Consider the following 14,947-nt stretch of genomic DNA (forward strand, 5'->3'; position numbering starts at 1 on the left):
ACATGCTAGCAATTGCCACACTATTCTCACCACCTCTGCTGTCAAATCCTTGGCATTTCCTTATGAGAGATTATAAATGATGAGTTACCAAGGTTAGTCCTCCTTATTTTCTCTTTCATTACAATTTAAGCAATGAAAGATTGTTTGAAGTGTTTTCTCTGAGTGAGATGCTATGGTGGGACTTAGGGAGGCAAGAACTACCATGATACTGTGCCTAGATCACTTACTATAATCTCCACCTTCTGCCACTTGGATGCTGTTGTTGCCCACATTGGCAGAACCAAAACATGAACTGTGAATGCTATATTTGGGGATTTGCCAGAGTAAATGCTGGGTGGAACAATAAACCAAAGTCAGAAATGATATTTGGGGGATAGCTGCTGAGATTAAACCAGTTCCATGTTAATTCAGAACTGGAGCTAGATTTATTTATATGCCTTAGTGATACTTGTGTCCCTTCCTTCCTTCCTTCCTTCCTTCCTTCCTTCCTTCCTTCCTTCCTTCCTTCCTTCCTTGCTTCCTTGCTTCCTTCCTTCCTTCCTTCCTTCCTTCCTTCCTTCCTTCCTTCCTTCCTTCCTTCCTTCCTTCCTTCCTCTCTTCCTTCCCCTTTTCTCCCTCCTTTCTCTCTATCTCTGTTTCTGTCACTGGCTCTCTCTGTCTTTGTCTGTCTCTATCTCTCTGTCTCTGACACTCGTCTCTCTTCTCTGTCTCTGTCTCTCTTTCTCTCTACTCTATCCTGCCCTACTCCATTTAGGGAAAAAAAGAAAAATATCTTGTAGTAAATATACATAGTCAAGTAAAACAAATTTGCCATGAGCAAAAGTTTGTGACTAAATCTGCACTTGAATCTATCACTTCCTTTTAAGGAAATAAATAGCATGCTTCAGCAATGATCTTTTGGAATTGTAGTAGATACCCTTTGTTTTGAGTAGAGTTCTTAAGCCTTACAAGTTGCTTGTCTTTACAATGTTGTTGTTATTGTATAAATTGTTCTATTGGTTCTGCTCACTTCAGTCTTCATCAGTTCATGTCAGTCTTCCTAGGTTTCTCTGGAACAATCCATCTGATCATTTCATAGGTTGCTTCTTGAGGGATATTATTCTGTTATATTCCTATACCATTACTTGTTTAGCTATTCCCAAATTGTTGAGCACCCCCACTAGTTTTCGGTTCTTTGTTATAACAAAAAAGGTTGCTATAAATACTTCTGCACATTCTGGCCCTTTGCAAGAGGATTGATGCTGATATGCTTCAGTAAAGATGGGCTTTTTCGGGGCCAGCAAGCTGATTGCTCTTACTTCTATCCTTTGCTAATCCTGCCACTGTAAGGATTGTAGTCTAGGATGAGTGAGGAACTCAGGGCACTGGGGATGATGGGCTGCTCTTGGTTTCAATCACTTGGAATTCTTTCCAAGAAATGAGAATCATGAAAGGCTTCATAAACATATATGTTGATGTGATCTCTGGTCCCAAATCAATATGCCTGGAGTGGTAAGGTGCCTCGCTTTACCATAGTGTGGGCTATTTTATGGATAAAGCAATAATAAAGAGCATCACTTTCTAGGAGGATTGCTAATAATTTGAAATGATCTGTCCCATAAATAATTTTTAAGTCTATATTAACAGAAGCAATTAGGTGGCTCTGTGGCTAGAGAACCAGACCTAGAGACGGGAGGGCCTGGGTTCAAATCTAGTCTTAGACACTTTCTAGATAGGTGACCCTGGGCAAGTCACTTAACCCCCATTGCTTAGCCCTTACTGCTCTTTTGACTTGGAACCAATACAAAGCATTGATTCTAAGATGGAAAATAAGAGTTTAGGGGAAAAGTACATATTAAATTTAAGCTCGTAATATCAAAACTGCCCTTGTGGTTTGTGTCTCCTTCTGAACTTCTTTGGATTTTTAAAGACATTTCATTAAAAATCTTTTCTTTGTTTTTGTTTTCCTCACTGTAATTATTCATCAACTCTCCTCCTACCCCAAGCCAAAGCCCTACCTTGTAAACAATACAGTCAAGCAAAACACATTAGCACATGGCTGTGTCTAGAAGTGCCCCTCTCCTTCTACACCCCAGACCGCCACTTCTCTGTGAAGACGTGGGAGGCCTTCCAGAGTCAGAGGTCTGCCCTCTGGGGCCAAGCCGACCCAGGCTCATCCCTCTTCCATATGACAGAGGCTGCAAATCTCTGACTCTTAGATAGAAGGAGTCGATTTTCTCCCATCACCCCTCTTTGGAGAAGGTGACATTAATTAACAGGCTGGTTTCTTAAGTCAGTTTTCCAATAAGCTTATCCTTATGCTGCCTTCTCCAAAGAGTATCACAGCCCTTTTCAATCATTGCTGTGGAACGAAGCCTTCTTAAGCAAGCTCAGAGAAAAGTTTCAGATGTACCAGCGAGAATTATCTGACCTTGTGATGGGACTGAGCATCACATTCTTTTAGGAGTCTGGACTAGCCCCGGAAAAGGAGATTCTCTTTCACTGAGAGCAGGGAGTTACTTTATTTTAATATTAAACATATCATTAAGCAATTAAAATATTTATTTACCTTATTTGGTTTAATATTCATGTATTATTTTATCATTAATACAAATAATGCATACATTACTATAAAACTTGCAAAGTATTTCACATACATTTGAACCTCAACAACCTTGTGAAAGAGGCACTTCTAGTGTCATTACCCCCATTTTAAAGATGAGAAGCTGGAGGCTTAGAAGGGTTAAATGATGCCCCACTCCCACTGGTCTGGGAGTGAGTGCCAGGTGTGCCGTGCCTAGTACTATAGTCAATCAATTAAAAAGTGTTTCCTATTCCTCTGTCATGTGCCCAGTGAATGATAGTGGGACAGAGTAGATGGACAACTGCCCTTGGAGTCAGGAAGATCTGAGGTCAAATCCTGCCTCTGACACCTGCTGACTGGGAAACTGGGAAAAGCTCTTAACATATTATTGCCTCCAGGCTCCATTGCCTCTAAGACTGTGGTGGAGGGAGTGTCCTCACTAGAAGTTCCTTACATCTACGAAATCGGATGTGATGAATGTATTAGAGAGGATTTCTTTTAATTAAGTTGGTATGTTAATGATGAATTAATAGATTAATGTATTAATCTATTAACTAATATAGCTATACACATATATCTATGTAACAATATCAGATTATAATTTATATATGATATATTATAATTTGTAACATATTTTATATATTGTATATTTTATATAAATACATATTTTATATAATAGATTGTAATTTATACATAATGTATACCGTGCTGTATTTTATAGATAATATATTATTCTGTTATGTACTCACTGGACACAGACATAGTTAACTGTTTGAAGCAGTTAGATGATGAAGCAGATTGAGTTCTGGGAACACCCGAGTTCAAAAACAGCCTCAGCCTGTGCCTCAGAGAAAAGTTTTGCTTTTAATTTTTTTTGCCTCAATTTCCTCATCTGTAAAATGAGGATATTAACAGTACTTAACTCACAAGGCGGGAGTGAGGACCAAATGGAAAAATACTTGTAAAGTGCTTTGCAAACTTTAGAGTGCTATATAAATGCTGGCTATTCTTATTATTTCTTATAGTATCTATTATCAATAGTATTCGCCATTGATGATTAGTTATCATTAATGGTTAGTAATCTTAGTTATCATTATTGATGCTTAAATAGGTTCTAATTCTTCAGTGATCTCCAAGGGCATTCAAAAGCCTGGGGTATGACTTTTTCCTTTTTTTTTTTTTTTGGTCTCAGGCTGGGTCTTGAAAGAGGTGCCACCGCCAAAGAGGCCTTTGAGGTCATCGTCTCCTTGTTGGAAGAACATGGGCAAGGTGGAAATTACTATGAAGACGGGGACTCGTGCCACACTTTCCAAAGCTCGTATCTGATTGTCGATCGAGAAGAAGCCTGGGTGCTGGAGACCATAGGGAAATACTGGGCAGCTGAAAAAATCACAGGTTGGTGAGTTTGGTTGCTGAGGAGGAAGAAGATGGTGCAGCTGGTGGCCTCTTGGTACCTGGAAGGTTTTGCTTCCTCTCTATGCACCCACTTATTTCTTCTACTTCATTCTCCATCACCTGCCCAGGTCTCTGCTTTTTCATCAGACTGATGATATACTTGGAGCCATGGTGCAGCAGGCTTGCTTCATGGCAGATACAACTTGTTGCTCTAGCACTCCCCACTGGTTTTTGTTTTATTTTTATTCTTAAATAAAGTTGTATCGATATCTTTTTCTGTTTTATCATCTACATTTCCCAATGCATACCTTCCCTTGCCAACCAGCATAAGAACAAAAAACAGTGGGGAGAGACAAATCCAACAAATCAACAAAATTAGCCAACAGAGAGAAAACGGCTGGCATTATCTGTGGTGTTATACTCTCATAGATTTCCACCCCACCAGTGCAGCCAAGGGGGGGGGTCTCCTCCTATCAGTTTGGGGCCAAGCTTGGCCTTTCTTATTTCACAGCATTCCATTTTTATTGTTGGGTTATTGGATTTTTCCATTTCTCTTATTGTAATCATTGTGTATCTGATTTGGGGGTTCTGCTAACCACTTTGAATCAGTTTCACTATCTTCCTAGGCTTCTCTGGAGTTACCAGAGTCATTTTTTACAGCCCAGAATGTAATATTCCATTGCATTCATGTGTCACAACTTGCTTAACCTTTCCTTCAATTAATGGGAATCTTCTTTCTAACAAATATCTGCCATAGAATCAGGACAATAGATAAAGTGCTGGAAGGGACAACTGGCCATCTAGTGAAATCCCATCATTTTACATATGAGGAAACCGAGATCCAGGGAAATTAACTAACTGGTTCAAAGTCATCATCAGAAGTGAGATTTGAACCCCAGTGCTCAGGCTCCATCAGTCAGGGTTGTCAGTTGTGTCTGACTTGTTTGGGGTTTTCTTGGCAAAGATACTAGAGTTATTTGCCATTTTCTTTTTCAGCTCATTTTATAGATGAAACTGAGGCACATAGGGTAAAGTGACTTGCCCAGGGTCTAAGACTGAATTTGAAGGAGGATAAGTCTTCCTGATTCCAAGGCCAGTGGAATCTATCACACCAGCCAGCTACCTGAAATCATTACTCTTTCTATTGTACCACTCTTCTGCCTTCTTCCCCACCTCCAAGCACAAGGCACCAAATTTTATATTTTGTGAGTGTTTTTTGTGTATAATCAGATAAGTACATATATGTAGAGGCAAGAGGGAGAATTAACAAGTAAGGGAATATTCAAAAATTTTTAAAAAGAATTAACAAGTAAGGAAATCAAGAAAGACTTCCTTTAGGAGGTGACACCTCTGCTTAGCCTTGAAGGAAGATTTCTTTTTATTTTATTTCTTTTTTTTAGGCAAACAGGGTTAAGTGGCTTGCCCAGGATTACCTAGCTAGAAAATGTTTGAGACCAGATTTGAATTTAGGTCCTCCTGACTCCAGGTCCAGGGCTTTAGCCATTGTACCACCATGCTGCTCTTGCAGGAGGACTTCCAATAGGTTTCTCAGCCTGGTGTGCTAGTTTCTAAAAACTTCTTAAGATCCCCTTAAGACCAAGTCAGATGGGGATGGGGATGTTAGTTCTCTACTGTAATTGCATGATATTTATGTAGAACTCTGTGATGAATGACTATTCCAGAAGCTTATTTTCAATGGAATTCATCTCCTGCCCTCTTCCTTAGGTCTATTTTTTAATTTCAAGAAACACTGGCATTTTTAAAGCTCTGTAGATGCTGCTTTTACTGGGTGATTGCAGAAAGTCTGATTACAGATTCAAGACCCCCAGCAGCTAAATGTACACTAAAAATTGGCCCTTGTGAATCAGCCTATTTATTTATTTATTATTTTTTATTTTGAAAATTTTATTTAATTAGTCAATTTAGAATATATTTCCTTGGTTACAAGAATCATGTTCTTTTCCTCCCCTTCACCCCCTCCCATAGCCGATGCACAATTCCATTGGGTTTTGCATGTGTTCTTGATCAAAAGCTATTTCTATATTATTGATGTTTGCACCAGGGTGATCATTTAGAGTCTACATCCCCAATCCTATCCCCATCGACCCATGTGATCAAGCAGTTGTTTTTCTTCTGTGTTTTTGCTCCCACAGTTCTTTCTCTGGATATGGATAGTGTTCTTTCTCATAAGTCCCTCAGAAATGTCCTGGACCATTGCATTGCTGCCAGTAGAGGAGTCAGTTACATTCGATTGTACCACAATGTATCAGTCTCTGTGTACAATGTTCTCCTGGTTCTGCTCCTTTCACTCTGCATCAGTTCCTGGAGTTAGTTCCAGGTCACATGGAATCCCTCCAGTTCATCATTCATTTGTGCACAATAATATTCCATCACCAACAGATACCACAATTTGTTCAGCCATTCCCCAATCGAGGGACACCCCCCCCATTTTCCAATTTTTTGCCACCACAAAGAGCGCAGCTATAAATATTCTTGTACAAATTTTTTTTCCTTATTATCTCTTTGGGGTACAAACCTGGCAGTATCAGCCTAGTTTTAAGACAGAAAAATCCAAGGACTTGATCATGGATTGGGGCTTTCTCATGATCATGAATTATATGGAAATTATTTGGACAGGCCAGATAGATAGATATGGATATATGTGTTTGTCTATAAAATATACATATATATGTGTATATAAAATGCAATTTTACGATTATGTATTCCATATACATATACATTTAAAATTTCATCTTCAACTTCCCTTTATAATGATAAAAGGCAGGGAGTCTCACTCTTGTGAGCAGTTAGTTTTCTTGGGAGATGAGAGCAGGGAAACCCAAAGGAGAGGAGAATCAATCCTTCTCGGCAGTGGCCGCCGGTTCTTGTCTTTCATCATCAGGTAATAAACTGTTTTATTGTAGTCTATGATTTTAGGTTTTTCCTTATCTACTGTTCTTTGTGGGCAGCAAGGGGATCATCCCTACTCCCACTACAATTTTGGGCTGTTATTTCTCCTGTGGTAGCCTTTTCAATATTTTGAAGTGAGAATGTTTTTTGACCCAACTCTAACAGCTCATGTATATTAGAACTTTCTGTCTAGAGTTATTCACAGGGCATTTGATGCTGATTTCTCTGGTCTACATTTTTTTTCTTGTGGAAGGGACTTTCACATCCCATGTTACAGTGTACAGCATAGAGTATACACTCCATGATTTAAAAAAAATAACTTTTAAAATTAACTACTCTAATACCGATGAGATAAAACTCAGCAAAGTAAATAGGCAGTTGGATTTAGAGTCAACAATGCCCATTTCAAATCCTACCACTAGTATTTATCAGCTGTGTAAATGGCAAATCACTTTCCTCCTGCTTCAGGCAAGTGTCTAAGACCATCATCTATGGATGGGTTGATCCATCACTATACATTCTTGTTTCTTAAACCCTTACCTTCTCTTAGAATCAGTACTTTGTATTGGTTTTAAGGCAGAAGAGTGGTAAGGGCTAGGCAATGGGGGTTAAGTGACTTGCCCAGGGTCACACAGCTAGGAAGTGTCTGAGGCCAGATTTGAACCTGGGACCTCCTGTCTCTAGCCTGACTCTTTATCTACTGAACCACCTAGCTGCTTGCCTATATACATTGTTAAATGTAAGTGGGTACAAGTTGGACAAAACAATAGCAAAAAGATACTTGATGGAGAGCCAGTGTGGTATGATGGAAAATGTATTGGTTCTGGGGTCAGAAGATCTGAGTTCAGATCTTGAGTCTTCTGTTTTACTCACTGTATGACCATAGGCAAGTCCCTATGTCTTTTGAGGGTTTTCTCCTCTGTAAAATGGACAAGATACCCTTAGAAGTCTCTTCTAGTTCTAGATGTAGGCTCTTATGCCCTGGATTTAAATCCCCCTCTACTGCTTAGAGTCTGTGGACTTAGAGTAACATTGGACAAATAAATCACTCACTGTCTCAGGCCTGAAGTCATTCTGGCTCTAGCTCATTAATCCGTGGTTCGATCTTTTACCATCATTTTTCTAGGCTTGAATGTCTTGTGTGTGTGTGTGTGTGTGTGTGTGTGTGTGTGTGTGTGTGTGTGTGTGTCTTCCTTCAGTGTTAACCTCCTAAATGCCAGTGATAGCCAATTATCTCTTTTGGAAAGGATTTTCAACCCTTTTGAGGGTAATAAATGCCTCACTGTCCTTCAGCCAGATGGCGGAGGGACCTCACACATTTTTCTTTAATTGCACATTTAAGCTCAGTTAAGCATTATCCATTCCCTCCATCACACTCTTTGGTTAGGGTTGGCTAGTTATCCTGTTGTGTTGGTTAATGGAGGATCTCATCAGAAAGACAGTAAGATGGAGTCTGTTTTCATATACACCCAATTTAACACGTTCTAGTTTTACTTTCTTCCCATCATTAAGCACCAACATGGGAGGGCAATGGGAATTCTCGGGTTCTAATGGCTTCCTCTGAGCTGTATTTCGAGCTAACACAGACTTCGTTCTTTCTGCAGAGGGAGTGAGATGCGTTTGTAACCAGCTTTCCCTCACCACCAAGATGGATGCAGAGCATGCTGAGCTCAGGAACTACGCAGAAGGTCAAGGCTGGTGGACGACAGACCAAGAGTTCAATTTCTCTGAAGTCTTTTCTCAAGCAGATGACCACCGAGGCTGCTGTTCAGCCAAAGACAGCCTAGAAAAACATGAGGGCAAGTAAACGCGCCCTTTTTGCATCTCCTTCTTATTTGTTTAGTCTCTTTGGCTTCTCTTGGGCAACACACCCGTCAGTAAGCATCTGCCGGGCCCTTGGTTTCCTTCGAGATGCAGCTTGAATCCCACTTTATCCACTAGACCCTCCCCAGCTCCATACTCTTCTCTTTTCTTCAATATTAGCTTCCACCCACTTACACTGTATGTATCTTGTTCTGTGTTTACATAGTGAGGAGCTTGAGGATGGGAGCAGGGTTTGCTTTTCTCTCAGGGCTTAGCACAGTGCCTGGCTGTGCTAGAAACTGCCTAATAAATGCTTTTTGCCTGAATCACTGGCTAAATATATAAAAAGAAGCAGGCACAAATGAACACTAAGTATGGAACTTCTTGCTGAAGCTGACATGGGGAAAACCATGAACTGTGCTTCTGTTTACATTTCTTTTTTTTTTTAAACCCTTACCTTCCATCTTGGAGTCAATACTGTGTATCGGTTCCAAGGCAGAAGAGTGCTAAGGGCTAGGCAATGGGGGTCAAGTGACTTGCCCAGGGTTACACAGCTGGGGAGTGTCTGAGGTTAGATTTGAACCCAGGACCTCCCATCTCTAAGCCTGGTTCTTAATCCACTGAGTGACCCAGCTGCCCCCTCTGTTTACATTTCTATTGGCAATCTCTTCCACTTTCTATTATCCTCCAAACTGCTGACCTGGTTATTTAGAATCCATTTGTCCCAGGATTTCAAGTCCAGAAAGACATTGGAGATCATCATCACCTTCTCCTCTCTAATTTTACAAATGAAGAAACTGAGGCTTGGAATGGTTAGGCAATTTGTGAGCACTTCAGTTGAAATCAGGTCTCATGACTGTAAGGCATTCACCTTTTCACTGTTTCATATCAGGAAGAATTATGATTAAAACTAGACAATCAAGGTGGAATGAGTCCTGGCTTGGGAATTGGAGGTCCTGGGTTCCAGTCCCACCTTTGCTACTGAGTATACCTATATGGCCTTGGTCAAGTTAGTCTCCACTTCTTCATATGGAAAATAAGGAGGTTGGACTAGATGGCTTCTAAAACTCCTTCCAACTCTAAACCTATGTTCCAATAAAATTTTATTGCATCTGACAATAGTTTTGGGGCTCCACAGCCAATGCTATTTACACTATATGCTAAAAACCCTAGCAGAAATAGGGCTGCCCTTGGAGTCAGGACACCTTAATTTAAATCCTACCTTAAATTCATGACCCTAAACAAGTGACTGCCTCTATAAAGCGTCAGTCCTTCTAGTCATTAAAGAAAGCACTTTAAAGCACTACAGAAATGTCAGCAAACTATTGCTATTAGTAAGATTTCTTGTGTTTTCATCTCGGTGCTGTGTGTTACTTTCTCTTTGGTTTGCATATCCAGGATCCGTGGTTCAATGCTGTAGGTGAGGGTTTTTTTAACCTGGGGTCCAAGGGCCCAAAAGTCCATGGACAGATTTCAGGGGGTCCCTTCCAACTGCTTAATTCCTGTGTTCACACGAGCCACTTGTCAGATATTGACCTTACTGTGTATGTTTTTGTGGGTACATTACAGACAATTAACAAGTAGTGTGTCTTCCTCTGGAGATATATTATTCATATATATCTTACTTTTCCTTCCTTCCTTCCTTCCTTGCTTCCTTCCTTCCTTGCTTCCTTCCTTCCTTCCTTGCTTCCTTCCTTCCTTCCTTGCTTCCTTCCTTCCTTGCTTCCTTCCTTCCTTCCTTGCTTCCTTCCTTCCTTCCTTCCTTCCTTCCTTCTCTTCTCTTCTTTTTTATTTCTTTCAGCAGAAAGCATCACTGTGGAAACCATGATGAATATTTTGCGGGACAAAGCCAGCGGAATCTGTGTGGATTCTGACTCCTTCCTCACTACAGCCAGCATAGTATGTGTCTTGCCCCAGGGAGGGAGTTCACCATGCATCCATTACTTCACTGGGACCCCAGATCCTTCCAGGTGAGCCTGATAACTTTGTACCTTCTAAGATTTTCTTCTGTTGATGAAACAAATATAATTCTTCTACTAATTAAATGTCTGCTGAATGCCTACCTAACCCTCTTATTTTATAGCTGAGGAAACTGAGGCCCAGAGAAGCTCAGTAACTTGTGGAGACCATCCAACTTCTTAAAGGGAGTGACAGGACTGGATTCTAGGTTTCCTGACCCCCCTGGTCTGGTGCTCTTTCTATCTAGGGTGGTGCTACACTAGACTAATCATGCCAACCTAGGCAGTCCAGAGTAAACTTGGATCTTCCCTGGTATCTTATTGAGTGTTCCTTTTAGAATAATTATTGCTTAGTAAAGTGCCTTCCTCCCAGATATGATTGTAGATTTTCAGCTGGAAAACAAAATATTATTATATTGATCTTATATTTATTATATTAAACAGAGAGGGCAAGTGATTTATCCAGAGTCACAAAGCTAGTGCCAGAGACAAGAGCTGACATCAAGGTCATTTATGCCTTCTATTACACTGTACTGCCTGAACTATTGTTTTCATTTATGTAGCCCTTGATTTGAAAAGGGCTTTACATTATTCATTTAGTTGTAAAGTAGCCATGTTTGATACATGTTATTATTATCCCCATTTTACCGATGAGGAAACTGAGGCATAAAACAGCTTGCCTAGGATCACACAATTGTCTGAGGCAAGATTTGATTTCAGATTTATCTGACTCCAAATCCACTTTGCTGGTCCTCAAAGATCTTGGGATAAAGGCATGTGAGGGGGTGGCAGAGAACAGGAAGAGGGAATTGGACTAGGGAATCGGGAAATCTGGGTTCTAGTCTTGACTCTGCCAGTCTTGAATTTTACCTAAAGAAAGGAAGTTGACCCAACTCTCTCTGGCACATTATTTTGGGAGATAAGTTTTATGTGACTTCAAGATCACATAGCTTGTGAATAATGGAGGCTGGATTGGATCTCTGGTGTCTCCTGACTCCAGCACCACAGCTTCTCCCATGATACATCCTGTTTTCAACATAGTTTATTTGCAGAATTGACCTCAGAGCATCTTGGTATCAGAAAGGACCCTGGACAGCTCCTTCCCCTTACAGGTAACTGAAGAACCACAGGGATGAAGAACCATACTGCCACCATGGTTGCTCCCATCTGAAGATCCTTCCTTCTCTTTCCTCTTCTTCCTCTCTATTTTAATCAGCAAATTCATTCTATTCAACATTCTTTTCAATCCTTACTTTAAGCACTCCCTCATATAAATCATTCCCTTCAACCCAATCCAATTTCATTCAATTCACAAACTGAACAGCAGATCAGAGCTCAACAGTAAGGATGATGATGAGAGAGATGAACGCAGGGGACAAAATAACTAACTTTTCAGTGATAGAATGCATAGAATTCCTGACTACAGGAATGATTTAATTCTTTTCTCTTTGTGTTCTAGTGCCTGGTTCATAGCTGGAGGATTAATAAGTGTTTGTTGACTGGTTTGCCTACTTCAAGACTCAGTTCTGCTAGGTTTGGGGTCATTGGGAATTCCCTTTGTGAATGAGGTGGACTAGAAGACTGAACTCTTGATTTCTGTGATTATATGATTCTGTGACTGATTGAAATTTAATCAAGGGCCTGTAGTCTAGAAATAGACATGGTACAGTGGGAATAGCACTGGATTGGGTTCAAATCTTGGACCTCAACTTCCTGTATGCAGAGAGAGGAGTTTGGATGCATTTTTAGGGGGGAGGGGAAGAATGGAATGAATGCTGAATATAGAGCCTTCAGAGGACCTGGGTTCAAATCCCTGCTGTGTAACTCATTACCTGGATTACTGTGGACAAACTATCTTGGGCCTCAGTTTCCTTTTTTATAAAATAAAGAGACTGGACTTTTTTATCCCTTCTGACTTTGTATCTATGATCCTATGACTAGGCATTTGCTATGGTCCCCTCCAGTTTTAGATTCTGTGAACCAGGACTCAAACTGAGATCTAGCTGACCCCAATTTGGGGCTTTTTATGAACCATCAACCTGTCTCAGGCTTTTGTTTTCCTTTTATCCCTTCCAGAATACAATTCCACAAATGAATGATAATCTTTGATATTTTTGAATGATAAAGAAAAAATATTTTCTGTAACCTCCAACTTTTCTTTCTCTATATCTCTCTCTGTCTCTGTCTCTGTCTCTGTCTCTGTCTCTGTCTCTCTCTCTCTCTCTCTCTCTCTCTCTCTCTTTCCCTTCCTCATTCCCTCCTTTCCCCTTGTCTCAAAGCAGAGTTAAGTTGAAATGTATTTGAAATCAGACAGTTGTGGGGCAGCTAGGTGAATCAGTGGATTGAGAGCCAGGCTCAGACACAGAGATGGGAGGTCCAGGGATCAGATCTGACTTCAGACACTTCCCAGCTGTGTGACCCTGGGCAAGTCACTTCACCCCCATTGCCTAGCCCTTACCATTCTTCTGCCTTGGAACCAATACACAGTATTGATTCTAAAGTGGGAGGTAAGGGTTTTAAAAAATCAGGCAACTGGGGATAAGTATAATTCACTGGAAAAAACCCTTGTCTGGGGATCAAAAACAGTTTTAATTAGAACAGGGAGATTGGGCCTTTGCTTTAGGGTGCCAAGTTTTGAGGGTTCTGAAAGCACTTGCAGCCTTTCTGAAGGATAAAAGCACCAGAGTTTAGTACTTACCAAGAAAAATTAGTTAAAATGGAAAGCTACTTAATTGCCTGCTTCCTCTTCCCAGTGGCTGCTCCTCCCCTGGAGTGGCATGTTTTTAGACTTAGATAGTTTACTTGAGGATGAATTTCATGCTGCTTGCCCTTGGCATGGTTTTTGCTATTCCAAGTACAAAAATTTCTAGTCAGGGTTCTGATCAGACAAATTCTGTGACTTCATATCTCTGGGCCTCAGTTTACTCCTCTGTAAAATAGGAGGGTTGGATTAGATAAAAACTTAGATTTCTTCTAATTACCCCCCCCCCCTGCAGTTCAGTGTCTGTGGATTTTGCTCCATTTCCTAGCAGCTAAAATAGAAAGGAAACATTTGTCTTGAGGAAAAGTGGATGGCCTTATACAATTACAGAAATGGATTGGAAATACTTGTTGTAATTTTTTAAGTTGAAAGAAGTGCTTTAGATTTTCAAGTAATTTTCAAATAATGTCCTCAGTCTGATTTAAGTGATCTGCAAGTCTTAGCAGAACATTAGAACTCTGGCTGAGAGATATTCTGTCTTGACTGATGAATGAGTCACATTACCATTAATGATGGGGAAAAGATCACAGATATGGGGTTTGCTATTTTTTGGTAATTGCTCCTGTTTAACATATCATATCTTGTCGTGGCAGGCAGGAAGTGTCTCAGTTAGGAAGCCTCATTTTCATGAGTTCAAATCCAGCCTCAGACCCTCACTAGCTACGTGATCTTGGGCAGGTCACTTAATTTTGTTTGCCTCAATTTCCTCATCTATAAAATGAACTGGAGAAGGAAATGGCAAATCACTCCAGGATCTCTGCCAAAAAAATGCCAAATGGGGTCATGAAGAATTGGGCACAACTGAAACCACTGAACAGCATTTCCATTTCTAATAAAAAATACCAGAATGAAGTTTTCTGGGCACAGTGCCAGAACAGTGTGCTTACAAAACCCATCAGGGAAGAGTGTGTTGTCTTAATTAACCCTCCCTGGCTAGATCATGGGACCCCCAAATGACACCATGACATTATTACTCTGTCTTCTCCTGTTCCAGATGACTGCTCTTCTGTGTCTTTTCTGCTTATTCCTTTCATTTTTTATAAAAGCTTCTTGTTGAATGTGTTTCCCTCAGTTATTCATTCAGAGATTTCGAGGAAGTGGAGGAAGGGAGCAGAAAGAGAACTAGAACATTTCATCAGTTTGGATAGAAGAAAAGCTTCATAGTTGTACTTATGGCCTGTTGTCATTAAATCATTGAAATACGCTTTTCTAATAAGAGTAAAAATGATAAAATAGTCATGGAGATGTGAGCTATTCTGTCACTTTAATTGGCCCGGGATCCTGTCTAAGTCCAGAAAGAAGAATTTCCAATTGGAAACAAATCTGTGGTGACATCTTTAGAAAAGGGAAGAATTAGATTGGAAAAAGTTGGACTCCCTTAGCAGCCTGAGGTTCCCACCCATGGGGAATCCCGTGGACACCAGAACACTGAATGTACTGTACTAATTGGGGGTGGGGTGGGGTGAGGAGTAGAGGATCATGTGAGTGAGACTGACCTACTTTGGCCCAATGGCAGGCAGCAGTCATGTGCCTATCTCCTCCTTTATCCTTTGTCTC

General features: G+C 40.5%; 1 protein-coding gene across 3 annotated transcripts in view; it reads left to right on the forward strand.

Moving 5' to 3' along the window:
* The window catches only part of SCRN1 (secernin 1), a 49,614-nt gene that overhangs the window by 22,240 nt on the left and 12,427 nt on the right, over positions 1 to 14,947 (forward strand). The window contains exons 4-6 of one of the 3 annotated variants that reach the window (XM_007505252.3): positions 3,756 to 3,958; positions 8,473 to 8,667; positions 10,473 to 10,641. In XM_007505252.3, the coding sequence (XP_007505314.1) occupies positions 3,756 to 3,958; positions 8,473 to 8,667; positions 10,473 to 10,641 (567 nt within the window). Of the gene's footprint in view, positions 1 to 3,755; positions 3,959 to 8,472; positions 8,672 to 10,472; positions 10,642 to 14,947 lie in introns of all 3 variants that reach the window. The other 2 variants (XM_001370226.4, XM_056800409.1) reach the window with 2 other exon arrangements.

Source organism: Monodelphis domestica, chromosome 5 (genome assembly GCF_027887165.1).
Source record: "Monodelphis domestica isolate mMonDom1 chromosome 5, mMonDom1.pri, whole genome shotgun sequence".
Classification (NCBI taxonomy): Eukaryota; Metazoa; Chordata; class Mammalia; order Didelphimorphia; family Didelphidae; genus Monodelphis; species Monodelphis domestica.